General features: G+C 45.4%; 1 protein-coding gene across 3 annotated transcripts; it reads right to left on the bottom strand.

The window, feature by feature from the left end:
- Positions 1-249: 249 nt before the first annotated feature.
- On the bottom strand, positions 250-21,785 carry ZIC3 (Zic family member 3). 3 transcript variants are annotated; one of them, XM_083486455.1, is made up of 6 exons: positions 19,542-21,785; positions 18,096-18,259; positions 14,870-16,703; positions 11,883-12,054; positions 2,330-2,411; positions 250-1,948 (listed from the first exon to the last, which is right to left on the bottom strand). In XM_083486455.1, the coding sequence occupies exons 1-3, from the start codon at positions 20,734-20,736 to the stop codon at positions 16,518-16,520; spliced, it is 1,545 nt and encodes a 514-aa protein (XP_083342581.1). In that variant the 5' UTR covers positions 20,737-21,785; the 3' UTR covers positions 250-1,948; positions 2,330-2,411; positions 11,883-12,054; positions 14,870-16,517. The 3 variants fall into 3 exon arrangements, with proteins under 3 accessions (XP_083342581.1, XP_083342582.1, XP_083342583.1); XM_083486456.1 differs by lacking the exon at positions 11,883-12,054; XM_083486457.1 differs by lacking the exons at positions 2,330-2,411; positions 11,883-12,054.
- Between the last annotated feature and the right edge of the window lie 1,111 nt (positions 21,786-22,896).

Raw genomic sequence — 22,896 nt, 5'->3', positions numbered from 1 at the left:
AGATAGAGATAAGGTGATGGGGAGCAGAAGCACCCTACTTTTTACACAACAGGAGGGATGTAGTTGGAAAGCCATCATCACAAAGTGAGCATTTTAAACTCTTGTTCCATCTTCCTCATAGCTCCCTCTCCCTCTCTTTCTCTCTCTCTCTCTCTCTCTCTTACTAAGATAACTGCATTCTGCCGACAGCTATTAACATTCCTGGAAATGAAAATGTTCGCAGTAAGATAATGAAAAACAGACACTTAGTAACAGTTTCATTTTGCATGTTTAAATATTCATAACTCTCTTCATAAAACCACATGTTTGCTCTCCTTAATGCTCAGGCAATTGTGTTTATGAAATGTCATATTTCTTGTACGCCTTTTCATTACGTCGTTTGCATTCAGTAGAGCACAACTTACACAAAACACTGAAGCTTTTGCTTTTATGCAAAAAGATTGGTCAAGATTGAGAACCAAAAATTATCAAACCTGTTGACAGGTGCAGGGAGACAGCCTGTCCATCTCAGCACAATAAAAACATTCACCAACATAGCTTTGACTTCAGACTTTGTAGGGGACATCAATAGAGATGTTCAGTGCACTTAACAAGGCATTGTGCTGTTAGAAAAGCATTTTCATTTCTTGGAAGGCAAGCAGATCTATAAAGCAATCTTAACATTAAAGTGAATAGTCCACAAGATTTCCCTCCCCCACTGGGAGAGGGAGAGGTAGAATCCCTTCCTTCTCCACCCCCTCCTGAACATATGTTGAAGATGGGATGGTCTCTGATTTGGCACAGGGTCAATAGACATGATCCAGGGGCCACAAATCAGGAGCATGGAGTGGATTATGGTGCACAGCCTTTCTGTCACTGGTAAACAGAAACCTTCTGTCTCATCCCTCCCCTATCCCAATTTAGCAATGGCCAGATAGATATACCGGTAACTCCAGTGGAGATCCCTCTGTGTGTGCACATGAGCGTGCCCACCTGCAATTTCTGGCATCTGTGTCTGCGCAGATGTGAATTCCGGTGCTGCAAAAGCGAGTCTCTGTGCTGGTTTAGCGCAGTGCGCGGGGACTCGCTGAGCAGGCGGCTCGGTTCGAGGTGGCTCATGGGCCAGTTAAATGACCCCCATGGGCCGCTTGTGGCCCAGGGGCCTTAGATTGCTGACCCCTGCCCTAAGTCCTTGTATTGCACCCCTCTCTGCCTACTGAGACGGGCCCTTCTCCTTCCATAGGGCTAGACTTTCTGCCATCAGGACCACAAAGGCAAAACCTAAAAAAAATGTGCAGAGCTCCTGAGACACCCCATTCTCGTGACAGAGATTGTAGCTTGGGGCTGGAACACATGCTTTTCATGAAGAAGGTCTCAGATTCATTCCCTGGCATCCCCAGCCAAAATATTCTGTTAGCAGGTAGTGGAGATGGCTCCCTCTCTGCATGGAACCCTGGAGAGCTGCTGTCATTATTCAAAGCAAACAGTATTGGACAGAGCAGGAAGGCAGTCTGCCCTGGTTGAAGGCAGATTCCTAAGCCTATCACCATACTGAAGTTCAGGTTTATGCCTTCCCTATATCTCACCAGGTGGCAAGATATGACAGAAGTGTACATACATGGCCTGGAGAAAGTGAACAGGGAATACTGTTTGCTAGAAACTGCAGTAGGAAACAGTGCTGTTGCACTCAGGTCCTACTTGCAGGTTCTTCCCATCAAGACATCTGGTTGGCCACTGTGAGATCAGGCTGCCAGGTTAGATGGGCTCCTCTTATGTCCTTATAACTCATTTTTGCTGCATTTGAATTTGATTGGGGTGCATTGGCAGTATTCTGTCTCACTTCCAGTCACCATGATTTAGGAAGGAGATTGACAACCTGAAGCATGTCCAGAGGAGAATGACCAGGATAGTGAGGAATCTGGAAACCAGGTCCTATGAGGAGCAGTTGAAAGAGCTGGGTATGTTTACCCTGGAGAAGAGAAGAAGAGAAAGAGATTACGGTGGTCATCAAATATCAAAAGGATTGTCACAGAAAAAAGTGTTCTCCGTAGCACCAGAGGACAGGAGTAGAACCATCTAAAATTCAAGGACAAGACCATCTAAAATTAAAGGACACAGACCTAAAGTCAATGGGTCTACTATGAGTAGAACTTGGTTGGATTCAACCTCATTGGGTAGAAGCTGTGGCAAGGAGATTTCTGCTAAGGTAACCCCTGGGAACTATAGTAAGTTAAGAGTTCTGGGAATTGGAACACTGAGGGGTAAACTAATATTCCCAGGATTCTTTGGAGGAATGTATGGTGCATAGGATTGGCCCTACAGTGAGGCAACATGAGGCAGCTTCATATACCTTGAGGGAGGGTGCTGTCTTGTCCTTTGCCTTGGGCAGCAAATTGTCTTGAGCCAGCCCTGATGACGCATGCATACACAGCCTGAAGTTCAAGCAAATTGGAATCAGGATAAAGTGAAGCAGAAAACGGTCACAAAGCTGAAAAGGGGGAAATCTTCTCAAACACACACCAATTTGGCATGGTGAAATTCAAAGTTTTCATTAAAAAATAAGTGAGTGCTAGCCTCCCAGAAAACATCTGTCGCCTTCTAGAAGAGGGTGGGATGTTTTTAATGTGTTTCTTCCCCCCCCCCTCTTCGTTTTGATGTATCTATGGGGGGGGGGGCTTTCTGGTTGGTTGGTTGGTTGCTTGCTTGCTTGCTTGCTTGTTGCTTTGGATTGCCCTAGGCAAGATAAAGCGACTAACAAATTCAAATAATAATAATAATAATAATAAATTAAATTCAAGGGAAAAGGAATGTGGAAACTCTGTCCCCAAAGAGCATCCCACAGTCTAGGTGCCACCCTAGACCCTCTCATATCTCATGATATCATCCTTTTCAACAGAGTAAGATCAGCTATTCTGCTGCAAGTCATCAAGAGTTGAGCAAGCAAACCATCAATTATATCTTTCTCCAATTCAGTCCCCTCCAACTATTATTTTTGATAATAATAGTTATTATCAAACTCCAACTCCCATCAACCCCACCCAGCACCCAGGCTTATGGGAAGTGCAGTCTAAAACAACTGGAGAGAACCCAGTTGCCAACTGGTTAGTCTATTGCATACATGGGAGCATCAGCTTTTGGCAACCTTCCTGCTTAGACATTGTAAAAATATTATTTGAAGGTTGTTTTGTGTGGGAGAGGGAGGATGTAACTGCATAAAAGTTAAAAACAGCACACTTATTTATTTATTTATTTATTTATTTATTTATTTATTTATTTATTTAGTTAGTTTATTTATTTATTCAGTTTATATACCGCCCAAAGATCTCAAGACGGTGTACAACATTAATAACATGTTTTACGGAGCATGACAATAAAAAAAATACAAAGCATAATAATAGACAACATAATGATAAAATAATCATAATAACAGTCCCTTCTCCTCTCTCTCTCTGTTTCTCTCTCTCTCTCTCTCTCTCTCTCTCTCTCACACACACACACACACACACCTTTAACAGGCCATAGATTATTTAATGGCCAAAGTCCTGGTTTAAGAGAAGTGTTTTTGCCTGGTGCCTAAAGGCATGTAATGGTGGCGCCAGGCGAGCCTCTATGGGGACAGCATTCCACAAACAGTGAGCCACCATGGAAAAAGGTTGTTTTTGTGTTGCCACCCTCCAAACCTCTCGGGGAATGGGGACCTACAGAATGGCTTCAGGTGACAAGCACAGATTGTAGACCTAGCAGGGGCGTAGTGAGGGGGCCAGGAGGGCCATAGCCCAGGCACACGATTTTGAGGGGCCACGAACCAGGCGTCCCCATGTAGGGATCCCTCTTCCACCCTGCCTGCTGCCAGGGGCCTCTGGGCCCCATAGCCAAGCCTGGCCGCCACATCCCTGGCCCACTTGCTGAATGGCCACCTAGCCAGCATTGGGGGGGGTGCATCTCCAAGGGCCGCATCAGCCAGCCAGGCTCCCCACTGTGCGGGCAAGCAGGTGGTGCATTGCAGCCCCATGAACTCTCCATGTCCCATGCTCACCTAGTGGCAACGGCAGCCAGGGCTGGGCTGAGCTGGTGCAGCAGATTTTGCTCACTCTCCGTGCTGTGCCCTGGGAGCCGGCAAAGGACGCAGCACCACTGAGAGCTAGGCTTCAACCCTAAAAAATAAAAAAAAATGCTTGACACAGAAATAAGTCCTGCTAAAAAGAGAGGGTGAATGCTAAGGCTCATAATGGGTTTAAAATAGCTCCACATTTAAAGCATCATTATACTGCTTTAAACTGCTTTAAAGAATCCTGGGAATTATAGTTTAAGAGAGAGTTGTTAGGAAAGCCCCGTGCCTCTCACAGAGCTACAGTTCCCAGAATTTCCTGGGAAGAGGGATTGACTGCTAAGTCACTCTGGGAAGTGAAGCTCTTTGAGGGGAATAGAGGTCTCCCAACACTGCTTGGTGATCTTAAACTGCATTTCCCAGGATGCTGTTAAAATGGCATCATTGTATTTTAAATGTGTGGTGCAGACGGGGCCTTAGTGTGGAGCAAACAATCAATCATACAGCTCTGCTGGAGATGAGTGGTTAGAACATTAAGAAAAGCCTGCTGGATCAGGCCAATGGTCCTTCTAGTCCAGCATCCTTTTCTCACAGTGGCCAACCAGATGCCTATGGGAAACATGCAAGCAGGACCCGAGCCCTAGAGAACTCTGCTGTCCTATAGTTTCCAGCAACAGGCTTTCAGAAGCATTGCTGCCTCCTGCCCATCGTAGTCATTGATGGCCTTATCCTCAATTATTTAGCTTAGCAAAGCCTCCCCCAACCTGCTACCTTCCAAATGCTTTGGACTGCAACTTCTTTCATTCCTGACCATCAAGCGTACTGGCTGAAGGTTTTGGGAGATGTAGTCCAAATCATGTGATTGGAGAAGGCTGGTTCAGGGCAAGTTGCTGAGCATTTCTAGAAGGTGGTGGATTTTTTTTTTAGAAGTAAGGAAATCAAAATTCAGAACCAATAGATTTCAGTGTAGACAAATTATGTATTCAGTACAGTTCTCTTGCCATCATTATGGCAGAAGAGAAACTTGAAAGTTTTTTCCTAAACCTAAAGGTTAATGGAAATGGATAGATTCCACCACAAATAGCATGTCACTTTTTAGGGTAAAGCAATCCTGAGCTAATATGCTGCATCCAGCTTATATTTGAACCTAATAGTAACCCAGTCATATGTCCACATATATGTAAATTACTTCCTAGGATTTCATGAAGTCATCTGATCATCCTAATTCCAAAAGGATTATAAAATGCCTTTTACTCCAAGCAACACGTGCTATTCTATTGCAAGAGCAACAGTTATAATTTGCCTCGGATTAAAATGCGTTTGTTCAAAATAACCAAAGCAAGAATTACTAACTAGGTTCTTCAGCTGCACCCCCCTCAGAAAAGTCATGGGGGGGTTGCCTTGGAGGGGGAAAAGGAAGCAAGATCCACTTTGGGTTTACAAGCTAGATATTGCTTGTACTCTGTTTATTTCTATGCCAGTGGACTGGATGAAAACCAGTCCAATGCCAAGAGTGAAACATCACAATACAGTAATGTAAAAATCTTCTTCATTCAAATTAGTTACCAGCATTCACATTATGGAGATAGATACTTGAATACCCTTTACCTAGAAGTAAGCCTCACGGAACTTAATGGGACTTACAGCCATGTATAGACTAGGACTGTGCTGTGGATGTGCCATTTATACCAGTTTACATTAACATTGTAATATTGGGGTATATAAGGTATTAGGGAAGGACTAGTACCTTTGGTGGGGGCGCATTATGCTCCTTCTGGGGTAGTTTGTCCACTGTGGATGGGAAGGGAGCCCATCTAGGAGAAGGAAAATTTTGACCCTAACTCTCCCTTGCCTTGTGGGACATCTTTGGGAGAAGAAAAGGCTCAGGAGTAAACCCTTCACAAATCCAGAGTGGAGTCCCTAGGATGGTTGGATGGCACCTTGTACGCTTCCTTCCAGTAACTCCTGCAGCCAAGCTGGTGCCAAACATCTTGCTCTGCTTTCCTTTGGACCACATCAAGAGGAGGGTATTGTCATTTGGGCAATCCAGGACCTCCATACATACTGCCCAGGCTTGCACCCTGGGGTGGTCACTTCGGTGCTGTAAACACAGCAGTTTGGCGTCATCCCCATAGGGGTATCTATCTCAGGACAGGTAGATGCCAACAGCAACATTAACATGGTCTGTTCTACTATCCCAGCATTTTCTATCAGAAGGACTATTGCACAGATACCCAAAAAGAAGGTTGTTTATTAGCTCAAGCTGGTCCTCTTTTCTTCTGGATTAATTAACCTGTTACCCCTGGCTTTGTACTAGAACTAAGATGAATATTTTAAAAAGCAAATTTGCATCTCAAATAGCAGATTAAAACATACTTCAACATTCACTAAGAAGACAGGCAGGGGTGCTGAAATAAAAACAGCCATGTCTTCCATTTTGTCTTAATTTGGTCTTTGGCCTCCTTTGAACAAAGCCAGTTTGCAACCTTCTCCCACAGAGCCAGCATAGCCAGGAGGCAGGTGAGGCCCAGACCAGCTCATCCTTTTCACCACTGCAACCTGCTTCTTCACCCACCTCTCACTCTGACACAAAGAACAGAGGTGGTGCGAAAGAGCAGCAGTAGAAACCACTGCCTGCTTGCTCCTCGGCTCTCTGACTGACAAGCTGCAATAATGGCAGCAAAGAGAAATGTTTCTCACCCTCTTTCATCATACTAGAACTTGGGGCCATTCAATGAAGCTGAATGCTGGAAGATTTAGAACAGGGGTGGGGGGATAAAAGACCGTATTTTCCGCTCTATAAGACGCACCAGACCACAAGACGCACCTAGTTTTTGGAGGAGGAAAACAAGGGGGGGGGGAATTCTGAATCTCAGAAGCCAGAACAGCAAGAGGGATCACTGTGCAGTGAAAGCAGCAATCCCTCTTGCTGTTCTGGCTTCTGGGATAGCTGCACAGCCTGCATTCGCTCCATAAGACGCACACACATTTCCCCTTACTTTTTAGGAGAGAAAAAGTGAATCTTATAGAGCAAAAATACGGTAGTTAAAACCATGGAATTCTCTTGCAGAAGAGGCCACCAAATCACCAACTTAGATGGTTTTGAAAGAGAATCAGGCAAATTCATTTAGCATACAGCAAAATCAGTGTCTTACTAGCTATGAAGTTTATGATTTCCCCTCTACTATTGGAAGCAGTATGTCTCTGAATACTAGTTTCTGGGAATTGCAGATATGGAGAGTGCTGTTGTGCACAGGTTCTGTTTGTGGGATTTCCAAAACGTGTCTGGTTGGCTACTGTCAGAACAGAATGCTGGACTGGATGGGCCCTGGTCTGATCCAGCAGAGTGTCCTTATCAGAATATAAGAACGATAGACTCACTGAGTGGGGGTGGGGACTACAGACCATGTCTCACTTAAATGCCCTCTAATACCTGGAGTCAATAATCACTGTGGATAATCAATAGTGGATGAAGAATAGAAGTTACACCATAGGTCCTTCCAGCTCTGTATTGTCTATGCTGACCAAAAGCTCTAGGATTTCAGAGCTGTAATCTTCTTCAGTCCCATCTGGAAATGCCAGTGATTGAATTTTGCACCTTATACACATTAATAAGACAAATCACAGCGTGTTATATGCCCAAAGAGTAGGTCACCCAGCGGTGTAGCTAGCCGCTCAGGTGCCTGGTGCAGGGGGTGTGTCCTGCACCCATGGAGGCGGGGCAAGCCTCTCCCACAGTTAGAGCCTCCGCCCGGCTGAGGGAGAGGCAGTAAGCAGACATAAGTCCCATGCTGCCGTTTCAGGCAGCGTGGAACCTGCTGACTCCTAAGCCACCACGTCACTCCTGAAAAGTTTCATGAGCCCATTTAAAAAAGAAAAAAACCACCTTATTTTGTCACACACACTCCCTCAGTGATGACACCTGGGGCGGGCTCCACCCTCCTTCCTCCGCCACTGGGTGCCCCAAGAGACACAAAACCTTGAGAAAGGCACATGCATTTCCATAAAACCACACAGAGCAGCTCTCCAATTCAGATATTTGTTCAGTGTTCCGCATAGCAATGCACTCTCAAATATAGCTGTTGTATATTGTCTGGAACAGACAAATCCTGGTCTACAAAACTCCATCATGCAGTTCTCCACCCACCTTTCTCACTCTCTGGCCCTGCTCACTCCTGGCATGAAGCACCCAGAACAGTTGCCCACAAGGAAATGCAGACCTCAGTCTGAGAAAAGGATTGTCCATCCCTGCCTTTGTCTAACAGAAGCCCTTCAATTCTAGCCAAGTGGAGGCTTCAAATTGTTCAGAAACTTTGCACATGCTCCAAGGCAGCAGCCCCAACCCAGCAATAGGCATTGAAATCAATGGGCATTTATGCATTCTCAGCTCTGTTCCTTTCTTAAAATGCTCACTCCTACCAACGGTCGCTTTGTATGATTATGATTCTAGGGCTGAATCCTGATTTCTGGCTGAAATTAAGATGCCTGGCATAGAGTTCCACAAAATGCATCCAGAAGGTCCCCCCTCGGTCAACCCGCTTCCCACAGCGTTGCTGATCGGTCTGGCTCCTGCTGCTTTCTCCTGGCTCTCTGCCAAAAAAGAGAGAGCAGCTGCTTTGGGGAGGCCATAGACAGCAACCACAACAACTTCCCCCCTCTCTCTCTCTCCTGCGCCGCACTCCACAGGGTATCCCCCCCCCCCGAAAAATCTTCCGCCATTTGGCTTGAGACTTTGCAAGACCCAGCAATCTCTCTCCACAGTAAGCAGCTTCGTGTACTTATGATGACCTAGGACACCAAAACTGAGCCTTTGAAAATTGCTTTTAAAGGGGACAGAGCTGGGGGGGGGGCTTCTCTCTTCCACACACAGACACACTCCTGGCAATGTAGTCTGCAAGTTGGAATTCTGAATCAGTCTCCTCTGGTTAAATTTTTGCTGTATTAAACAAATAAAGTTGTTGGCTCTCAAAACCATTGCCATATTTCTAATCATCAGTGACTTAAGCAGGGCAAAATGGGAAGAAACTGCAGATTTATGGAGGAAGGGGTTGCTGGCGATGCCTCTCTCTGTGTGTCCAGCTATGGTATTTTCCTGTTGCGTGCAGGAGAGAGGTGAGTTATATTAGGTGCCCATGGCTTTTAAGCCCTTGTCTATCTATAAATAAGCTGTCTTAGCAGAATCCTGAAAGCAACTTGTAGTGGAATGAAAATACAAGCCAATCCAGGCAGCCACTAATGGCAAAGGGCAGGTGTAGGGGTAGTGATAGGGTTGTCAGCTTTTTCAGCAGGACCTGCAGCTGCTTTAAAAGCAGCTCAAGGGACCAATATTCCCAAGGCATCCTGTTTCTCTCACCATGCTGTGAAAAGCCTTCCTTACTGGTTTCTGTACTGCGAAAGGCACAATAGCTGGGTTGAGCTGGTTTCTCCTCCATGGCAGCTGCTAAGAAGATAGATGCAATCTCATTTTGGGCCAAAGTTAAGGTGTGCACCATGCAATTTAGCGAGGCACCTTTGCAAGTATAAACATGCACAAAGACAGGTGGGTGAGGCTGGCAGCCTATATCTTAGCCTCCCCCAACCTGAGGCTTTGGACAACCACCACCATCCACTAGAGCCAGCACAAGAGAGAGCTACATCCCATGGATTTCAACTGAGCTTACTTCCACATTAAAGTATGTGATCCATTGCACTTTAAAATCACAATCCTCTTTGCAAAAAATGCCCAATTCTGTGTTTCCTAGGAAATAAGCACCACTTGTTTTGATGGGATATACTTCTGAGTAAGTGGCCAGAGGCACACTTACTTCAATGCATGGAATCGAAATGCAGAGCTTTCTCTCTGAGTAAACATAAATAGGCCAGGCCAGGCTGCTAAGGCTGCTATCCAATTCAGGTTCACCAGGCAGAGAGTAAAGTCCCATTTAACTCAGTGGGACTGACTTCTGACTTTTCTGATTCAGGGCTACAGAGAGACAAGAGTGCTAGTGTATTGTACTGGGATCAGATAAATTTAGTTATGTGTGTATTTCTCTTACTCTAGGATGAACAGGGTGCACCAGATGTGCATGCCAAATGCCATAGCCCTTTGCTAAATGAAATAAAGGATATCTGACCTGGGATTGGAATATTGCACTAATACAAGATATTTAAGAAAAAGCTACACCACAGAAACATACTTTCAAAATGCACTGGAATTCTTTAATATATCTGCCCTGGCAATTTAGGCTACAGTCCTATATCATACACATAATTACCTGGGAGCAGGCTACATAGATTACACCTAGTAAGGCATCCATAAGGTTGTACTGTTAACATTGGACATACCTAAGAGCAGATCTTGTCCAATGCAAACCTAGGCATGTTTACTTAGAAATAAATCACACTGAGCTCAGTGGGACTTACTCCTAGGTAAGTGAGAATAGGATTGCAACCTAAGCCTTGCTGTAAAGCTTCCAACACACACAGAAATATTTTTCAACATTCAAATATGAAAGGGTACTCTCTTGCTCCCGTACACCAATTTATAGCCCCCACCAAGCCAATTTTTCATGGAACCGTCAAAGAATTTAGGAGTGGTATGGGGGGGGGACCCTTTCCACCTTTAATTTTCCCATCACTTCATATTTCTCTACTTCCTGAGCAAGGTCTCAACCTCCAGAATGGAACACAAACATGGATGAGCTGGAAAATCTCATTCACAGAGACAGGCAAGTATCAGTAGCACCTTTTCCTGGACTCTGCATATTGCACCATCCATCCAAGTGCCTCATCCCCACTTGCAACACAAAGGAATCCAAAGGAAGAGACTCAAGTACTAGTCTCCTCATGCAGATTTCTGGCCATGCAACAATCACCTGGGGATGGGGAAGGAAATGAGGGATGGGGAGATATACAAGAGCATGCCCACAGGCCACAGAATGCACCAAACTAATAAGTAAACCAGCTTTCATGAGAAAAGTGGTGCAGTTCAGATCTATTGAAATAAAGGCTGCACTCTTGTGAGTAAATCCCATTGAAAAGTTGGGTGTGTGCTTCTGAGTAAACGTGCATTGGATTATACATTGGCTAGCATTTTATCCAGTAACCCCAGGAGCGTTGTTGACAGTAACCCTTAAACATCTACATTGTTGCTATGGCCATATTTAAGAACAGGAAGCATTAACAACGAGACATAATAATGTAACAGTAGACTGTCAAAAATAATTGTACATCAATGACAAAACATACACAGTGTTTTCTTATTTATAATATCAGGCCCCCTCTATCCCAAGTGATGCCTTTCTAAATCCCACTGATTTTTAGCTGAAGAATTGCACACAGGTGCTTAAAGTGTAATCCTCTCTACATGTCTACTCAAAAGTATGTCTTACTGTGTTGCAAAGCTCTTACTGCCAGGGATTTGGGTACAGAATTGTAGTCTATTGAGTTGCAAATGCTATGAATGCTGACATGAGAGTAAGTCCCACTTAAATTAGTGAGACTAACTTCTATATCATTATGCTCAGAACCACCCTGATTTTTTGAAATAAACCAATATTCCAGATGTTGTTGGACTCTAAATCCCATCAGTCCCTGCCAGTGTGGCCAGTGGTTAGGGATTATTGGAGTTGTAGTCCAACAAATACCTGGAGGGCCACAGGTTCCTCATCCCTGAATTAAATATCTGATTCCTTTGTGTGAAATGTCAGAAACCAGAAAATAAAACCATAATGATAATCCTAAACAATAAATAGGTGGAGGAAGGGTTCCATATCATGGGATTCAGATTAACTGCAACCAGTCAGCAATTTTATAGCCAATTCCTCTCCCAGGAAAAAAAATCCTCCAGGGAGGCTATGTTCACAAAAAGTCTTACCTTTTTAAGATTTCCCCTTATCCAAATGCAGAGTTACTTCCTGAACTGCAAAACTGGTAATAATAATTTTAAAAATCCTGCATGGTGATCAGGTCCACAAAGAGTGATCTCCACCTGGTCTGTTTTGCACATAGCAAAGGAAATACTTTCACAGCAAGCCCGCAAAGAAATGCTGCAGGAAAAAATATATTATATACTAATAAAAAAATAATTACATATTTTATGTATGTGCTTAAACAAATGGGGAACGAGAGAAATAAATTGCAAAGAAAAGATTAAAAGGGCAAAATTCTCCATTTCAAAGAGGCAAACTTCCAATCTCTCTGTCTGTATCCTCTGTATATCCAGCCTGTGAGACTTCACTACAAAAGGTCACAGTGATGCCACTTGCTGCCTAGTACCTACATTTACTCAGAAGTCCCACTGGCTTTAGTGGTGCCTCCTCAGCTCAGCATGGCCACACTTCCAAACATACTGGTTGCAGTGTAAAGCCATTCCCAAGGAGCAAGCCCCACTGAGTTGGATGGACGGGGACTTATCTCTGAGCCAACATGCTCAGTACAAAAGTGTTGCAGCGCAATGCTAGGCATTTCTACTCGGAAACAAGCACTACTGTATTCCATAGGACTTGGATTGCAGCCTCACATCACAAGCCCATGCCTGTCTACTCAAGAGATAAGTACATAGGAAGGAAACCCTGCCTTACTACCAATGTAGTGTCTGGGTGGAGACCAGGGTTCAGGTGCCGGGTCAGCCATGAAGCATTCAGGGTGACCTTGGGGCATCCCCCCCCCCAATTTGGAACCCTACCTGGCTGGGTTGTTGTGAGGATTGAAAAACGAGGTAGGGGAGAGCAGCAAGCAGGTGGGGTGTATGGAAATAAATAAATCCAATCAATTAACTGACTAGAGAGTAGACCCCATTCTGCACTGCCAGACGGACTTCTGAGTAAAGATTCTGATTATTAGGCTGTCACTGAACAAAAATAAAAGCTGCTCGATAATTATTCCTCACCCCATCTCCCTTGCCTGGCCGAGGGCTTGAACTGCGGAAGGGGCCTTTGGCTGAGCAGGCCAGGAGGTTTTCCTCATTGCCAAGTTCAGACTGAGGTACAGGGGCCGCTCGAGGCAACCTACCCCCAAGCCAACTGGGTCCGCAAAGTGAAGTGTGTGTTGTGGGGGCGGGAGGAGTGGGTGGACGTAACTTTCTGAGTTGGCTCTGCGAAGGTGGCGGGTCAGGGTGGGAAGCCTAGTCTCCCCATCCTTATTAACAATCTTCCCCTCCTTTGACTGAACTAACACACACACCCCTCCCCGTGAGAAGCATCCAAACACCACCGTTGCCTGGAGCAGGGGGGAAAACAGCCAAAGTGGCTGGGAGGGAGGGAGGGTCTATTCTCGCCCTCCCGATCACCTCCCTCTCTCTCCTCCACCCCCCCCCCACGCCTTCAAGAGAACAGCCTTGGAAGCAGATTACTGTATTCCCTAGACTCAACGGCTCTTGTCTCTACACACGAACGCCTTTGGAATCGGAATATTCCAGGATATTCCGCCAGGATATTCACACACACACCCCTCCTTTCAAAGAAAAAAAGAAAAGCCTGGTCGTTTAATCCGAAGCGGCCTTGATTCGGTTTGTTCCGACGGTTCCCAGCGAGTAAAAGCCAACGCTAAAATCATTAAGACTCTAGTTCACCAAAGCAGTCCAGAATTGAGTCCCTTGTTGTATTCTGTGTAGCCACGGATTCCCCACGTGCCCTCAGGTTTCTGTGCAAAACCGCTTCGGTTTCCCCCCCCCCCCTAGGGCTGGATCCGGCTATACAAAAGCGCGAAAGGTTTGTTTGTTTGTGTTTTTAAAAAAAAAGCATTGCCGGCAAGGAAATCCGATTTAATGCGTGGTCGGGAGATTTGCGGGTTTAAAAATAAAATAAAATTGCAGGCCTGGTCTCTGGCAGCCAGTGGGGCTAGCTTTTGAAACTCGGAGAAAAGTTTTTTAAAAAACTTTCAGCGCAAGCGAGAGGCCTCCCGGAGACTGCAATGACCAACTGAGATCAATTGAGCCAGAAAATTAGCCTACAAGCCAATTTCATTCATTTGACTCCCAAGAATCCTCAACGGGCTAAAATCAAGAGGCTTCTAATTAGTACTAGCTTCTTTGTAAATTTTCTACCTCCAAAACAACAAAATCCCTTTCTCAAAATCCATGTGTTTGTTTCCTGGATACCATGTGTTTGTTTCCTGGATACCTTATATTCAAAGGGGGGGAGGGGGAGTTGAAGCCAGGTGCAAGTCCTCTTGACTGATTATTTAGGCATCAATGCTACCATGCATTTTCAGTACACATATTTCTGATATCACAACGCTAGAGGAACATGACCTAAAGCCCAGATGAACATGGATTATATTTGACCAACCAACAGATGGAAGACACCTAGTGAGACCCTTTCCACCAAGTGTATTTAGCAATAAATCAATAGAAATACTGTACTACAAAGAGGCCCTAATTTTTTTGCGCACATTTTCCTCAACCCTCTACACACGCACACACTCACAATATAGCTGCCAACTATGGATGCCGCCATGCATAGCCCCCACTTCCCCTTCTATGACATTTTAGCTTTTATTATCAATATTCTTTACAATGCTGTATAATAATGGAATGCTTCAAAGTGCAACATAATTTTTTTTTAAAAAAAAGAAACAATAATTCACATTCTGTGCTCAGTTAATAGAGAACCACATCAACCATTACCAACTTGAGAGTAAGTCCCACTGAAAAATTAAAGAGCCTTGCTTCCTGTTAATTTAGTTTAGGACACAGAATAAGACATGAAAACTACCTAGATAGGCAGGCAGGCAGGCAGGCAGAATATTAATATGGGACTGTGAAATTAATTTGGGAGTGTATTTTTGTTCACATTCACCAAAGACACACATAAAGCATATTTCCCATAGGCACCCATAATTCAGAAAACTAATTCCGTTTACCTTTTGGTGTTTACATGTGTCTGTCAAGGCAGATTTAGAGCCTCTAGCTCCTCCCTTCTTCGTTTGAAGTTGAAGATGTCCAGGCCACTAAGTGAATTGTGAACCCCATGTGTGGTGGAGGAGATTCCAAGAAACCATTATAAGACATTTGCAGTGAGGACAGGCAGGTCATCATCTAAACAGGGGTGGGAGCGGGGAGACACACACACACACACACACACACAACCCTCTTTCTTCCCTCCGACCCACCCACCCGTGGTGAGAAAGCACCAAACACCATAAACCTTTCAAGCAGGGGTGGAAGGGAGGCAGGGGTGGTCAGCATTTCACATAAATAAAGGAAAATTGGAAGTGAGGTGATGAGATCTAGCAAATTGGGAAGCATTTTACAAAATGGAAGACACACCCCTTGCTTCTTTTTAGATTTGCTTTTTGCAGCTGTGAGTCCCCCCCCCCCCCAAGGCAGAAATTTTGAAAAAGGGTTGAGGGAGGGAAAAGATAGAAGGAGAACATTGGAAAGAAATGGATTCTACTGTGTTATTTCCAAAACAATAAACTTTTAATGCTAAAGCAGTTATATAACCAAAAAGCTGTACAGAGTTTGTCTGGATTTTGTTTGTTTGTTAGAAAACAAAATTTCTTCTTTTTTTGTGGGGTTTTTGTTTTGTTTTTTTCCTCATAAATATGTTTCCGTTTCCGGCACTTCTCTCAATAATTAAATTACAATTGATAAATATGGCATCATGGATATGTATTTACAAAAAAAAAAGTTATTACAAAAAGGCAACTGTTTATACTAAACCGCCATGAGCTGAGTGAAATTAAGATTACATTTCCCCCTCCTGAAAAACATACTGAAGAACACCCCTGGCCCATTCTCAAATCAGATGAAATACATTCACAAGTGTAATGTTTTAGAGAGTGAGAAAAAGGTAGGAGAAAAAGAGACAGAAAGACAGAGAGAGAAAGAAAGATTTCAAGACAATACAGGACTTTGGCAAGTTTTAAGACTGTGGTTGTTGTTTTTTTCTTATTATTTTTAATAATCACAACTAAGGCCAAGGGGAAAAGTCAGTTTTCTGTTTTTCAAAATCCAACCCCTCCAAAAAAGAGAGAGAGAGAGAGAGGAGGGGGTATATATCTATTGGAAGTTAAATCATAAAGTGTAAAAGTCAGTTCGTTGTTTTTCAACATCCCACCCCAAAAAGGAGTGGGTATATATCTATTGGAAGTATATATTTACAAAAGGCAAGAATGTTGGGAAATAAAGGGAGTGGTATTGAAAGGTGAGTTGGAAGAGGGATTTTAAAAAGGGGGGGGGGGAGAAATAACCATCAATGCAGAAAAATCCTGAGAAAAATAGAGACAAAGTCCAGCCTCCAGGCTTTTGGATAGGGTTAAAAAAAAAATCACACCCTTGCCACCACTTGTTTGTTGTTGCTGCTGCTGCTGCTACTGTAGTTGTTCCTCCTTCATTTTTATTTTATTTTATTTTTTATTTTTTGTCCTGCAAACTCCAATGACAGGCCAAAGATGAATCCGGTGTCCTTTGATGTCAACAGGAATGCTTTTGGTACAGTCTGGTTAGTCTGGGTTTTGTTGTTGTTGTTGATTTTGTGGGGGAGGAGAGGAGTTGAATTTGTCCTCATCAGACATACCACTCATTAAAGTTGGGGGGCAGTTCTTGGTTGTGGCTGGGGTTGGCGGTCTGAACAGCTGCTGGTGGTGGTTTGCTGGAGTCTTTGCTGCTGGCAGCCACAACGGCTGGCGGGGTGGAGGACTCGTAGCCAGAACTAGCCGCCGGAGAGGATTCCGACCCTTGGCTCTCATGGACCTGAAAAAAGAAGGCAGAGACAATTGCTACAAGTCCAAGAGCAAGGAACTCTCTTCTTTTTTGCCAGTGGACAGGAGAGTTGATTTACAGTGAGCCACCAATCAGTGTGTGTGTGTACACACACACACACACACACACACACACACACACACACACACACACACAATTCATTATCTACCTATTTGTTTATTTTTAGAAAATTACTGGATAAGTGGAAAATATGGCCAACCTGCCAAGCTGATCCCATAATTAAATATGGGATGGAAAGGGTAAATTCTGGAAGAAATCCCCAAAAACAACACCTTCTATAAAAACAGAAACATTATTAGCACATTATTAGATGAGCACACTATACTGGAAATCAGAGCACTGTTTTATACCTAGTGGCTTCAAGCACTACTGTTCGCCATAAGTGATTTTTTAAAAAGATTTTATATTTCAGGAGCAGATTATATATGTATATGCACTTAATATTTTAAATATGTGTGGATGGATATCAGATGACTCTGCACTCCGTTCCAACCCCCCACACTCTCACAAACTCAGCGGCCAAATTTACTCATTCATAAACCAGGATTGGAAGCTTAGCAACTATACATGATGAAATGTTATTTAACAAGGGAGAACAAACCAGGCACTTGAGACAAACTGCTCCTTGTGCAAGACGGCCCCCTCTCTGGCCAAGCCAAAGCCTTTTGAAAATTACAAAATAAAAAATAAAAATTTAAAAACAGCATGCGCAATTCCTTTTATTTCCATCTCACTGAGAAAATTATTACTTGAAAGTCCAGGGAAGAGCCTTCTACTTTTTCACCAGCAGAATAGCCAGGGGTTTTTTCAATATGGAAATGTATCAAACTGGAAGGTTATACACACAGAAAAACACTCCATGGGTGTATATGTCCAGACACGCAAAATCAGCATATGGGCATAGGATTATGCATAAAATATACATACATGTATAACTATATAGATTGATACATGTGTAATTAATTACATACATAATATAAATGCACATGAAGGCACGTGCATATATAGTTCCAATTACATAAGCAGATGGGCAAACATAAATAACTACAGAACTATATTATGTATTTTGTACACATGTATAATATAAATAGGTATGCATTCAGGAATATTACAGATGCTCTCAAACACACAAATTAATAAATTAATAAATAATTGATAATTTGATAAGCATATATAACTATAAACCACGCACACGTGGCTTTTATTTATATCTATAGAAACAGAAACAAAAATATAGATGTGTCTGTAAACCTTCACTCTATATGCCCACACACCACATGAGAGCAGGGGAAGAGGGTGGTCAGATCTCACCAAATAAAGGGAGCCATGGCAAAAGCAAGGTCCCCAGGAGGAATCCTTTACCTTCATGTGCTTCCTTAAGGAGCTGGGGTGGGTGTAGGACTTGTCGCAGACTTTGCAGATGTATGGCTTGTCTGATGTGTGGACGTGCATGTGCTTCTTTCGGTCGCTGCTGTTTGCAAAACGCCGGTCACAGCCTTCAAACTCACACTTAAAGGGCTTCTCTCCTGCAAGTAAAAAATAATAAATAACCAGAGATCGGGCCACTTGTTTCGTAAAGAAGAGATACAGTAGTAGGATGGGGGTACAGAACGGTTTAGGGCTTTTCCCACTAACTCCCCACTTCCTTTCTCTCTTATCACACATAAGCACACCTTTTCTGCCTACAGCAAAACTTTCTTCTTTTTCTTTGCAGCTTTTGGGCTCCCTGCTTCTCCTCTGCCTGAACTCTCTCGCTCTTTGTACACAGGCAGGTTGCGGAGAAGAAAACTCCCCTGAAGATAAATTGTGGAGATCCAGACAGTTTTATAAGATGTACTCAAGAAGGCAATAATGTGTGTTGGATTGCTGTTTCCGTCAAATTCTACACTAGTTTTTTTGTAGAGGACAGAACCGTTTATTTCTCTTTTTTCCATGCTTTTTTTTTTTTAAAAAAAGAATGCTTTGGACAAAAAGTATCAGTGATTTAATTAGAAGATGTGCCAATCAAGGCATTAAGAGAGCGGGCGAGAGCGGAAGTAACCGAAAATTAGATTGCATTAGCATTTGTATGGTTTCCTCAACAGGATGTCTGAGGAGAGGCTCAGTCTCTTTCTCTTTCTCTTTCTCGCAAAAAGCAACACACAACAGCTCCAATGATTTTTGTTTCCCTCGCATTACATCCAGAGGGAGAGAACTCCATGAGAGGGACGAATGCGGGGGGGGGGGCGTGTACAGGGGTGGCTAAAGAGTTGCAGATGAAAAGAAAGCTTCGGAAATATCATCTTCAGAAGTAAAAGGAAAGTTTTTTAAAAAAAACCAGTCAGGAATTATTTCTCTTCTCGTTTGAAATCGGCAAGGAACCTCCGTGAAACTGACTTTCACCGCGTAGGGGTGAAAAGAGTATTTTAAACGCCTAAACACAAATAGGCAAAAGCATACCACTGGTTTTATATAGTTTCAGATTATTTCTACCCCACCTTCCCCAAGCCCTGATCCTTCGGACCTCCAGAGCCATACAGAGCAACCTTTTGGCGCGCTCTGCTTTTTTAAAAAAAAAATCTCTACCCAGAACAAATCCAAAAATATTAAAAATAAGAATCTGGAATTTTAGTTTTGTTGCTCTTCTGCTCAGGATTATTGTTGGATAGATAGATGCATACAACTGTATTGGTGGGTATATATTGTTGGATATATATATATATATACACACACACAAACACACACATATACACATACATACATACATACATGCATGCATACATACATACATGTCCAAGGGTGGTGTGCCAAGGGTGTGCCTCGCCTTACCTGTGTGCGTCCTCTTGTGGATCTTGAGGTTCTCCGACCTGGCGAAGATCTTCCCGCAGCCGGGAAAGGGACACGGGAAGGGCTTCTCGCCGGTGTGCACGCGGATGTGGTTGACGAGTTTGTATTTCGCTTTGAAGGACTTGCCCTCGCGGGGACATTCCTCCCAGTAGCAGATGTGGTTGTTCTGCTCGGGGCCTCCGACGTGCTCCATGGTGACGTGGGTGACCAGTTCGTGCATGGTGCTGAAAGTCCGGTCGCAGCTCTTTTTGGGTCGGCTCAGCGGCGGCTGGTGAGGCTGCTGTTGCTGATGCGGAGGAGCCGCAGGCTGCGACAGCTCCTCGATCCATTTGCAGGAGAGCTCCTGTTTGATGGGCTGCCGCATGTAGCGGAAAAAGGCTCCCGCGCCGTGGTGGTGGTGACGGTGGTGAGCCGCGGCGGCGGCGGCCGCCACGTTCATGCCCCCCATGTTCACATTCATGGGGCTGTAGTTGTGGAACTGAGCCGGGCCCCCATAAGGGTCCGCGCGGGGGCTGGAGACTCCTCGGTACGTCTCCGGCCTCCCGAAAAAGTCCCCCCGCAAGCCCAGGTGCATCTGCCCGTTCTCCACGTGCCCGGTCGGGGAGGTGTGGCTGGGGTTCTGATCGTGCAAACTCGGGAACAGCAAGTAGCCGCCAGGGCTGTCCGGGATGCCCGGAGGAGCGTGGAGCCCGCTGGGCGCATTGCCGCCGAAGAGGCCGTGCTGAGCTGCAGCCGCAGCCGCCGCCGCGGATCCCCCTCCTCCGCCACCGCCGCCGCCGGCGGGGGAATCCCCGAGCGCGGATCCCCCGCGGTTGCGGAAGAGAAAGTCCCGCGTGGAGTTGAAAGCGGCCGCGGCGGCTGCGGCGGCGTAAGAGGAAGGCACCTGGCCGGCGTGGTGAGGGTGAGGCGGGTGCGGAGGGTGGCGGTGATGGTGATGGTGCGGGTAGCCCGACGCTTGCGGCGTGAAAGCAGAGCCTTGTCCCGACGCCAGCTCGTGGGGCGCTGGGCTTATTTTAAAGGACGAGTCCCCGAAGGGGTGGTTGAGCCCCATGGCCGCAGCGGCGGCGGCGGCAGCGGCATCGCGGTTCGCCATGTCGTGCGGGTGGTGGCACGGCGCTCCGAAGCCCCCGACTCCCAGCGCGGGGAACTGAGGCCCGCCGTCTAACAACATGGTCATAGTCCGCCTTGAGAGAAGCAGCAGAAGCAGAAGGAAGAGGAACCGCGGGGAAGATGAAGAGGACGAGGCGGCCCCACGACGGCGATCTCCTCCCGCGTCTCCTTTTCGCCCCCTTTCCTGCCCCCCTCCCCAACTTCCAAATAACAACAACACGAGCTCTCCAAAGCTTTCGATCTCCCCCTTCTCTCTCTCCCCTCCCCACTACTAGCTCAGCCCCACACAATGGAGAGACAGGCAGGAGGGCTCGCGCGCCAGCCCCACGAATGCCGCATTCACACGCGCTCCAAACCTTTCACAAATAAGTGGGTGGGGGGTTGGATAGAAGAAGAGAGGGGGGTAGAGAAAACAACAACTGAACAACACCCGCTCCCCAAAAAACAGTCCCCCCAAACCCCACCCACTAGCCCTAAAGGGCTACGAACGGAGGCACCCCCTCTGTTCCCCCCCACAGACTCGCACACACAACCCCTGGGGGGATCCCCGCTGCCTCTTTCCCCTCCTGCCTTCCAGGAGGGCGCCCTCCACTCCAACTGAGCGACGTCCTTGCACTGGCTAAAGTCAGGCGCTCCTCCCTTCCTAACACATATGGAGAGGGGGGGAGAAAGAAAAAAGAGAGGGAGAGGAAGGGCGAGGGACGCTGAGAGGGAGAATACCCAACTCCGAGAGGCAGCTTCCCTGCCAGCCAATGGGGAACCGCCTGGCTAGCCGTCACCTGACCCCCAGCTGGCCTGCCCATTGGACCAAACCCGCCTGATTGACAGCGTTTAACATTGAATATGGCAGCTGCGTTTAAGCCCTGCGCTCTGATTGGCCCGGCTGGGTTTAGTGAGGCGCAGGTAAGGTTAAAGGGTGTCCGCCAACCCCCAAATGTTTTGTTTACTGGAGATGCAACGGGGGGCTTTTGCGGGGGAGCAGAGAAGAGGGCTTGGGGGTGGAGATGATGGTCCTGGGTTTAGGGGCAAATTACTTGTGCATCATTCTTACCCAGCCCAAAGCAGAAAGGGAGGGGGAGAAAGGATGACGCTCTGCGTGTATAGTCCGATTCCATCAACCGCTGCGCCGTTAATATTTAGGAAGAAAATTCCAAATCCTTTGAAGCTGTCCCTGCATTGCCCCCACCACGCGCATTTGCCCCTTATAGGACTCCCTTTGCTTCCCTTCAGTCCTCACCATTTCCGTTTGTTTTCTGTAACAATTCCTCGAAAGCACTGTAGCAACACACTTCTCTTGAAAAATAAAATAAAAACAAGAAAAGTCTTTAAAGAAAAGGAGGGGAGGAAAACCGGAGTGGGGGTGGGGGGAGAGTTGAACTTACAGAGATGAAAAACTTAAAAGACAGGGCAAGATGCTTCCAAAGACGTCAGAACTCCCCATATTTTCGTGCCTCGGGGCAGGCATGGCAGCGAGACCGACGAGGAAGGACGCGGGTCTATCCCCGATGGCACCGCGTTCAAAGCGGGGACTCTTTAAACCTGAGATGATTTTAATAATGATGATCATAATCAGAGCAACGGCAAGAAACAGATTTAAAAAGTAATGATGATGTTGATGGCGTAAGGAAGGACACACAGTCACACACACACACACTCCCAAGAAAAACGGTGCTTGAAAAAATTGTTTTTAAAACGACAAAAATCCTTCGTTTGTTTATCTTTTTCCTTATTGCACATGTCCAAAGCGACCTTCGGAGTAAAATCTGTTTGCATGTGTAGAATGTATATATAGATAGATTTTTTTATTTTGTTTATATTTTTACTACGAATCATTTGAGTCTATTAGTCGTCCCCACCCACCCCCACCCCATCTTCCCGCTCGAAGTGGAAGAAGAAACTTCAAAATCTTGGGGGGGGGTGAGGGGGAGCATAAGAAAGAAGGAGGGAGATGAGAAAGAGTTGAAACATATGAAAGACAAGGCAACGTGTCTGTAGTTTAGGGTCCCTGGTTCTCTGCTTATGGATCTCCAAGGCAAATATATACACATCTTTTCTTTCGAGCAGAGAACGTATAATGTTATCCCGAAACCTGAAGCTAGCGGATCAAAGGCACGCTTGGTATTTATTTATTTATCTGTTAATTTATTTGCAACGCAACGTTTTAATGTTGGGAAATGACGGTCCTCTGTGGCAGCCCAGCTTCACCCCTTTCATTTTCCCAACCCCC

Source organism: Podarcis liolepis (genome assembly GCF_965112155.1).
Source record: "Podarcis liolepis genome assembly, chromosome: Z".
Classification (NCBI taxonomy): Eukaryota; Metazoa; Chordata; class Lepidosauria; order Squamata; family Lacertidae; genus Podarcis; species Podarcis liolepis.
The sequence above is the reverse complement of the archived record's forward strand: the minus strand, read 5'-3'. Positions and strand labels throughout refer to the sequence as shown.